Source organism: Petaurus breviceps, unplaced genomic scaffold (genome assembly GCF_028583685.1).
Source record: "Petaurus breviceps papuanus isolate PSGF00001 unplaced genomic scaffold, PetGlider_PUasm1.0 189, whole genome shotgun sequence".
Taxonomy (NCBI): domain Eukaryota; kingdom Metazoa; phylum Chordata; class Mammalia; order Diprotodontia; family Petauridae; genus Petaurus; species Petaurus breviceps.
The window spans coordinates 11,506,564-11,516,527 of NW_027185809.1; the positions used below are offsets into that span (position 1 = coordinate 11,506,564).

General features: G+C 36.7%; 1 protein-coding gene across 1 annotated transcript in view; it reads right to left on the bottom strand.

Annotated features, from left to right (window-relative positions):
- SPOCK1 (SPARC (osteonectin), cwcv and kazal like domains proteoglycan 1) overlaps positions 1 to 9,964 on the bottom strand; it is an 875,982-nt gene that overhangs the window by 534,647 nt on the left and 331,371 nt on the right. The window contains exon 3 of the mRNA XM_069091897.1: positions 1,907 to 1,952. Within this exon, the coding sequence (XP_068947998.1) occupies positions 1,907 to 1,952 (46 nt within the window). The remainder of the gene's footprint in view (positions 1 to 1,906; positions 1,953 to 9,964) is intronic.

Consider the following 9,964-nt stretch of genomic DNA (forward strand, 5'->3'; position numbering starts at 1 on the left):
GATAGATAGATAGATAGATAGATAGATAGATAGATAGATAGATAGATAGATAGATAGACAGACAGACAGACAGACACATACATAGGCTGGAACCCAAACTTTTATTAAAATTAAAATATTTATTAATATTTTATTAAAATATAAGAAAAACATAATACTTAGCTGGAAGGAAAATTAATGATTAAGGGAAAATATTCACATATAAGTATGCTTATATTAGTGAGCAATCACATCACTATATAACTGTTTTCTCTTCTTGTTCCACCATGAAACAAAAGAAAAGCCAAGGAAGTCAAAGGTAACAGAGCAGGGTCCTCTAGCTGATGGGAAATGCTTTTTAAAAAAGCTCAACTAAAGTCACCTCTCATTAAATCTACAAACTTAATCAATAGAGTAACTATAGGTATGATGAAGAAGAGATCCTAGACTCACACAAAGTATGCTAAGATATTGTACTATGAAAGGCACACAGGCACTAAGACTAACTGAAGCAAAAGTAAACCGATACAGATTCCTTATGTCACATTCATTGAGAAATTGGCAGGTAGGATCATCCACGCTATTTATTTTTATCCTGTTTAGTTCAGAATATAGTGGAATTTAATAAATAAAATAACAAATACATAATAAATAATTTAACAAATTAAATGCATTTAAACAAATAAACACTATTGTATTACTCGATGGATACACTGAATATAAAATACCAATTTTACTTATAGGGAAAACAGGGGCCAGGGACAATAATTTGTAATCATCAGACAAAGAGAGTACAGAGATTAGAAAAATAGTCATATGTACTCTACTTTTGCACATGCCAAACATTTTCTTTAGCCTTTGTATATCTACATGAATACCATATTTGCATGAAATGATCAGATTACAGAAATGGAACTGATCAATAACTTAAGGCACTTCCTTCCCTCAGTTTCCTCATCTGTAAAATTATTGGGTTATTCTTGATAGCCATCTAGTATTAAATTTGTGATTAATCAACCAATCAGTAAAACTTTATTAAGAGTCCACTATGTGCTATGCACTATGCTGGGTACTTGGGGATACAAATACAAAGAATGAAGCAATCCTTCCCCTCAAAGAGCTTACATTCAAATGATTGGAGGCACCAACTATTATAATTATAAATGTAAATAAATACAAAGTAACTAGATGTGATACTACAAACTAAAGCTGTTACCCAGGAACCATGGACCTTTTTTATTATAATATGTATTTTAACTTTCTTCAAGAGAAGCAGTATATTGTTTGTATTAACATCTACAGAAACATACTTGATCTATTATGTATAATACCTATCTCTAGGAATAGTGGCTATCCCAATTGATCACCTTTCTTTGAGAGGGTAGATGCTTCAATCTCCCAAGCTCGCCAGGGAAGCAAGAAGGTTGAAGTGAAATGGACGTGTATATTTGCTCCATTTCCCATTCCAATTCTATTCGATAAACATTTATTAATTCTCCACAATATGAAGGCACAGAATACTGAGGACATATAGATGTAAAATTACACAGTCTCTGTCATCAAGGAGCTTATAGCCTATTATGCAAAGGAAAGTTGTATCTGAAACAGTTGAGTATTTTGTATCTGAAAGAGCTGAAAATCAAATCCCACACAAACTACAAATAATTTAAGAACTGACTAATTGGGGAGAATATTGGTTAGTCAATTAAGTTAATATTGTTGAATAACCTCAGAGAAAACATGAATCAATTAGTAAAAAGCTTTCAGTCACACTAGTCACCTGCCTGTAAGGGGCAAAGATAAGAGGTATTTGTAGAGCCAGACTAAAAATACATAGTAGTAATCACCTATACATAGACTAAAGGGTATAAGTAATAGTAAAATACTATTACTCAATACACTTAATTTGTGGTATTGTCACCCTTACCTTGGTCAAAGGGCTTGTTTGGATTCCAGTTTCTGAAATAATCATCCTACAAAGGAGAAAAATAGAAAGCAAAGACAAGATTTACAAAGGTTTCCAGTATAATTGCCTAAAAGCATAATTTCTTCCCACTTCTCCCAAATACATATGAAATCAGTAAGTTTAGACATTCTCCTTCAAAATGGGTTTTGGCACAATGAAAAGAAAAGTTAATTTATTGTACAAAAATTTGTTTTCCAAACTTTTAAAAAATGTAAAATTTCCTTCAAATTAGTTCAACTAATATGAAGATACTAAGGACAAAAGTATAAACCAACTTATCAGTTGAGAAGGATATACTTCACAGATCTATAGAATTCATCCCTCCATCTACCCAGATTGACACTCCACCATTCCTTGAAGTGCTGTGGCAAAATAGCTGGATGGATGGATGGATGGATGGATAGATGGATGGATGGATGGATGGATGGATGGATGGATGGATGGATGGATTGATGGATGGATAAATAAAAAAATTAGTTGATAGCTAATCTTTCTTTTATGAGCCTCCTGAAACCTAGCTAGGCTGGTCCCCTGATCCCAAACACACCAAAGCCTGCATTCCACTGGAATTACCTTTGACACCTTTTGTTTCCTCTCTGCCACTAAAAAGTGTCCAAGGAGGACTTAACAGGAATAGGAAAAATACTTGCCATAAGTGAATAAATGATACACTAAGTAACAAACTACTACTCTATGTCATGATTAAGCCCTTGGTAATTTCACTATCAACATTTTTTCTTTAAGTTGGGGTATTTAACTCCACATACACTGGTTACCTAGGGTTGCAAAGACTTCAAAATTTTAACATAATGATTAAAGTGCCAGTGGTGACCACAAGTATAATCAGCCACTGTTAGTTTTAAATTCATGCCACAGAATTACAACTGACTAAGGAATTAATTGAACAGCTAGGTGGAACAGTGGATAGAGTGATGTCATGTTAATGGAATAGGAAGATCTTCCCTGTCCATTAAGAGGTCTGTGTGACCACATGTCAGTCATGGATGTCTTGCTGCTTTCACAGATGTGATACATCCTGAGTCACATAGAGTCAACTGGGGGAGGAACTTGCCTAAGAGGAATTTGCCTAGAGTGAGGCTTGCTTGTAGGAAGGTTTTCACACCTGTTGGTACTGTTAATTATGCACTGAAATCAGGAGGGTTAGGATGCCTTCTGCTTCTGAGCCAATTAGTTGAAAACTATATATACTGGGACATTGGTACTTTACTTTGGGGGTTTGATTATGAGAAAGACCTTTTGATTCCCTGGATAGGACTCTGAATAGTTGTTTGTTAAGACCCCCTTTCCCCCCCTCCCCCACTACTCATAGGTTTGTGCTCTCCTGATCTGGTGGTATATGTAGGTGTTTATATTACTTTGTTCAGACAGTAGGAGCCCTGTCTGTTGAATCTCTTTGCTAATTTCTCTGCTTGTATTTTCTAGTTATCTATAATTAAAGTAAGATTGTTGACTCCTTTAAAAGTTGTCTTTCCTTTAGCAAAGCAGATCAAAGAACCTGTGCTAGGAGTCTATCCTGGGTATAATAGGGTGCTTGTTAATACAAGTGCCAGACCTGAAGTCGGGGAGACTCATCTTACTGAGTTCAAGTCTGGTCTCAGACACTAGCTATGTGACCTTGGACAAATCACTTAACTTTATTGGCCTCAGTTTTCTCATCTGTAAAATGAGATGAAGAAGGAAACTGCAGACCACTCCTGTATCTTTGCCAAGAAAACTTCAAATGACAAAGAGTCTGAAACAACTGAATATAAACAACAAAGGAATTCATTATTTTATAGCCACAGGTAGAGGTGTTCTCATTCCTGTTCATACAGACTGACAAGAGTCAATTGTTAAATTTCCAGTTTGGAGCACTTACATGTAGGAAATTGGCAACTGTTATGAATCATGACTTGATTTATTGTTTTGTTGATTGTCTAGATTTAAGAAAACTAGTGAGGGAAAATGTTAAAAATGTGGATCAAATTTATGTGTATTTTACATCTTCACTCCATCCTCTCTCCCAGTCCTGACTGTTAAATATTTAATAACATACCACTGCATATAAGACTTTTAGTCCACTTCTTCCAAACAATATTGCCTATCTACCATATGATCCTACTCCTTTGAATCTGTGTGTATGTCTGACGCTTCCAACCCCCCCGCAACCAGCCCTATTCCCATTTTTCATTCATTTATTCCCACTGCCTATAATTCCCTTTTTGACTGTACTCACTTTTAAAGTAACCAAGCAAGGGTGAAAGAAGTTTTCTAAGTGAAGCTGCATCATGGATGGATACCCTATCTATTCCATCTTTGGCATATTTGTAATTTCTCCTCTTAAGCATGCCCAACCTGATATTCATAAGGCCCTTTCTAAAATATTTTTGACAGCTGCTCTGTACGCAATAGACATCTTCAGTGAGCTGTCCAAAAATGATGCTTCAATCTTTCTTCCAGAGAAGTTAATTTGCATCATTGTGCACAATTAGTTCAAATTATCATCCATACTGCCTTACACAACAGTTTATCTATGACAGTCTCCTTTGAATTTTGTTTGCCTTTATGTAGCTCAATTACCCAACTTTATTAGATCCTTGTTGAGTTCATCTAAGTCCCTAAATAGACTTTTAGTAAAATAGCTTTGGTAAAATTAGAACAGATTGCTTCTTGTGTAAATGATTCTATTTTCAAGATCATGAATAAATGCATCTCATCGAAAACATTCAGAACACTGATCAATGCAGTGTCCAATCATGATTCTCAAGGAATGATTCCTCTCAGAATAAAGGGAGTAGACTATAGATGGATAATAAGGCATATATTTTCACACTGCTAACATGTTGATGTGTTTTCTTTATAAGAAATGATTCTGGGAGGAGGATTCTGGGAAGGTGGCAGAGTAGGTCAGAAAATTCCAAGCTCTCAACATCTCCCCCCAAAAGAGTTAAAAGAGCACCTTAGGATGAACAAAGTGCTGGTGGAATTAAATGAGAAAAGGAACATAACCAGGGTCCTCCCCAGACAATTTGAGAAGATCAGAAGAAAAATGTGAGGATGAGGGGTAGTCCCTGTGAAGAGTAAACACTTCCAGGCTAGGTTCTGTTTTAACAGCAAACCTCTAGCCTCTTAAACAACAAGCAGCAAGCCCCTGGGGTTAGTTGGTTCAAGAGGCTGCCTAGGCCCCAGTCACCAGAACTTTTACCCCTGGGATACTGAGGTGACTTGGCTGTCTGAGCCCTGGAAGACTGAGGTCACCTCTGCTGACAAGAAACTCCAGACCCAGCTGTGCTGCAAAGAGCTGTGGGGGCAAGAAGCATTCAGCACACAGCTGCCCAGTGAGTGCAGAAGCAGTGGGGCAGAAAGCCCCTGGCTGTGGGCACTTACAGGAGGCTGGAGGTTTGACTTGGTTTCAGGCTAGAAGAAAGGACTGAAGATCTGGGGCAAGAGGCACCATTTCCCATACCCCAGGGCTACAGGGGACTACAAATAACTAAGTTATCGCCACACATACACACACACAAGCACAGGCAAAGGAGAAAGAATCCAACTATAGAAACCTATTATGGGAATAGAGATGACCAGGATTCATCTTAAGAGGAGGATATTGAAGTAAAGAAACCCCCAAAGAATAACATCAAATGGTCACCTGCCCGTAAAGACTTTATGGAAGACCTTAAAAAAGACTTTAAAAATCAAATGACAGAGATGGAGGAAAAGCTAAAAAGAAAATAAGAACAATCCAAGAAAAACAAGAGGGGTATGAAAAGGAAAGTCAACCAATTAGAAAAGGAGACCCAGAATCTTAAGGAAGAAAACGATACCGTGAAAATTAGAATTGGGCCAAGTGAAGCTGGTGAAATTACAAGAGATCAAGAAATGATTAAACAAAATATGAATAATGAAAAAATAGAAGAGAAAGTGAAATACCTCATAAGAAAAACAAGAGATTTAGAGAATAGATCAAGAAGAGAAAACTTAAAATTAAGTGGACTAACTGAAAGTTATGATCAAAAAAAGAATCTCGATACAATAATACAAGAAATAATTAAAGAAAATTGTCCTAACACATTAGAACGGGGGGGGGGGGGAAGGGAGGGGGCACATAGAAATAGAAAAAAAATCCATCGATCACCACTTGAAAGAGATCCAATGAGGAAAACTCATAGGAATAGCATAGTCAAATTCCAAAATCCCCAGCTCAAGGGAAAACTATTAAAAGCCACAATTAAAATTGCACAAGACCTAGCAGCAGAAACCTTGAAGAATCATAGGTATTGAAAAGCAAAAGAATTGGGGCTGTGGCCAAAAATATCATACCCTGCAAAGTTAACTATCATCTTGAATGAATAACAAATGGACATTTGATAAAATCCCTGACTTTCAAGATTTTGTTTAAAAAAAAAAAAACCTGAACTTAATAGACAATTCAACATACAAAAATCAACAAAAATATAAGGTACCTAACAAAAACTGATTATAAGGGATCCATAAGGGCAGACTGTTTACTTTTTATATATGTAAAATGTAAAATTTATGTCTAAGATTCTTTTTAATAATTAGGTAGCTCATAAGAAAGATTGGGGAAAACCTAGGCATGATATGAATTTAAAAGTAAAGCCATTTAGGAACAAGCTAAAAAGAGTAATTATTTTAAACAAATGAGGTGGAAGAGAAAGTATTGATACAGAGGAATTAGATGGGGGAGGAGGGCTGGTAGTTCTTCTAACCTGTTTTCATCATGAATGGGTATAAAAGGAAACAACACATATATATTTAAAAGAGTACTAAAGTCTTCTAAATTCAGAAGACATAAAATGGTAGGGGCATAGGGAGGGGGGAGAGGACAAGAGAGGGATCTTTAGAGGGGAGGGTGAGAGAATAGATAAATAGTGGTACAGAAGGGTGTTTAGAATTATGGGAATGGGAGGACAGGGGAGAGATCCTTGGAGGAGGGAAAGTAAGTCATAGGAGGACAAGGTAGTGGACAAAAGTAAAGTAGAAGAGTCAGGAGGAATAGGAAACAAGAGATCTGCACATACATAAAAACAAAGATCAAGAGTAGAATAGGTTTGGGAATGTATATGTCTATATATGTATGTATGTATGTATATATCTATAGCTATGGAGAAACATATCTAGAAAAAAGGAATTTTTCTAATGGGATAGGAGTGGGTAGTGAATTATTGGGAACTAATAGTAAAGCAAAAATAAGGTATTCATGCAACATTTATTTTAAAACAATATAAATAAATACAATTGTTTAACCAAAGGGCATTATTTCAGTTTTCTGATCTTTGATAGGGAATTTCTCTCTCTGAACCATAGAGTTTTAATTTGCACAATGAGGGGTAAGAATACTGGATTAGATGATTTGGAGAGTACCTTCCAGCCCTAAAGATTGATGCTTCTTCAGTGTGCTTATTCCCTCTTTTTTGCTACATTGCAAAGTGCCTTGGCAAGAAGTATGGAAAGCAGGGGTGGCCAGGTGGAGCAGTGAGTAAGAGCATGGCCACCAGAGTTGGGATGACTTGGGATCGAATCCCGGCTCTGATACTTAGCACCACACCCAGAAATAACTGGCTGTGTAACCTTGAGCAAGTTAGTTAACCCCAATTGCTTTAAAAAAAAAAAAAAGAATTATGGAAAGCTTCATTGTAATGCTGATATCAGAAATTCCCATGTTAAAGGAAGCAGGTAACTCATATGCCCCTGAGGGTAAAATGTATTCCATTGAAAAACCCTTGAAGTGGCATGATAGGTTCAGGGTTTTACTGTCCGCACTAAAGCAATCAAAAGGGTATCATGAAAAGGCAAGGACATGTCTGCACACTGTGGGTAAACAAGTCAACATCACTCTAGCCAGATCAATGCTATCTTATCTCCAGTGACAGTCTCCAAGAAATCAGGGACTGATTCCACTGATTTTCTGCAAAAACAAGAAACAAAAAACCTTGGACAGACGCTTACCAAACGATTTTTGAGCATGAAGGAATCAATCCAAAAGTATATTTAAGGAGCTGAGAATCACTTTCTCTGCACCATCACCCCCTGCAAAATCAGACTCTCTTTAGGAAACGGGAGGTGTGAAGAGTTCTCTGTACTCTCCTGTCTCTATTTATGTGTACCTGTGAGGAGACTACACAAAAATGTCCTTTCTGAAGAGCCCTTACTCCTCTGTCCTTCTTCCACTTCTGACTTTACAAAGTTCTAGGTGTTTAAAATTCTGCGTATAGTAGTAACCAAATTGATTTTGTTTGATCAAACTTGAAGGAAAAAAGTGGGTGTTGAGTTTGCTTGTTTGTCAGTAATTTCATCATCTATGATGAAGCTCAAAAGAATCTTCCTCCACTTCAGTGATGAATAATTTCCTTAAGTAGAAGGATGGATATCCAAATATAGCTACATATGAAAATTCACAGCTCACATGAATGCTTTATGGAGGTTGAGAAATTAAGGACACTTTCATATGTATGTGTATATATGTATACACACATAAATATAATCGAATATATTGTATATGATATTCTGAGAAGCATAATTAGCCAGGGGAATACAGGACAAGGAAAACAGAAAGAGAAAATGACAACTCTAAGTTTCAATCAGCTTAAATTTGGAAGGTGAGTGACAAAAAGAGACAGTAACTAGAGAGAACTAACCTCAGACTCAAGGAAGTTTAGGGTTAAATCCAACCTCTCACACTTGTTGCCTAGGCAATTCTTCCAGAACAAGTGACTATATCTCTCAGCAGAGGAAATTTCCTTACTGAGAGTTCTATATGCCAATGAAATCACCACTAAAGTCAAAACCCAAAATTATGGAAGAAATTGAATTTACCTTTCTACTTTAAAATTTTCAAGAAGAGGTGTCAAACCTGAAGCCAGGAGCTAGTGAGACTTGAGCCAGATTAAAATGAAATTGGGAAATGTTTAACAAAATAAAGAAAAATACAATGCAACATAGACAATGTTAATTAGTGGTCTTCTAAGTCAATACGTGGCCACTTGTGAAGGGATCCATTTTTATTTGAGTTTTTGACACAAGTGTTTTAAAGGATCTGGGATTCCCAAAATTGTGCATATTCCCAACAATGATGAAGACTGCAGCCCATTCCTGCCTTCTCCCTACTGTTTTATTCCCCACCACCAGGAATCTATAAATTTTGCAGATTACAGGGCTGTTGTTGGTTTGTTTGTTTTAAATGATGTGAGAACTTCTCCTTGGCGCTTTCTTTTCTCTAGGTTTTTATGACACTACTCTTTCCTGGTTCTCCTCCTCCCATTCTTTGCTAGATCCTCATCCAGGTCACACCCACTCACCATGGGTCTTCTCAGCTCTGTCCTGGGCCATGTTCTTTTCTCTATATATACTATTTCACTTGGTGATCTCATCATCTACCATAGATTCAATTATCATCTATGATTCTCAAATCTATTTATTCAGCCCTAACCTCTCCAAGATCTTACTGTATATCTTCAAATGGAAATCTCATATATATATATATATATATAACTCTAGATATCCAAAACTGAACTATCTTTCCCATAGAACCTTCCCTTCTTCCAAACTTTCCTATTACTGTCAAGGACACTACCATTGTCCCAGGCATTGTCCACAATCACAGCCTATATGTCATTCTCTACCTCTTACTATCTCTCTCATATCTAATCTATTACCAAGACCTATCAATTTTATCTCATGACATCTCTTGTCCAAGTTCCCTTCTTTTCTCTAACATTATCACCACCCTGATGCAGAATCCCTTTACCTGACACCTCAACTATTACAATAACCTGTCAGTTTGTCTCTCTGCCACAAGTCTCTCCCAGTTCCAGTCAATTATCCACTCAGCTGTCAAAGTAATCTTCCTAAAGTATGTGTCTGACTATGGTACCCCTCCCACTATTCAGTAAATTCTAATGGCTCCCCATCACCTCCAAGATCAAATACAAAAGCCTTTATTTGATATTTAAAGCCCTTCATAACCTGCTACATACTCTCTCTCTCTCTCTCTCTCTC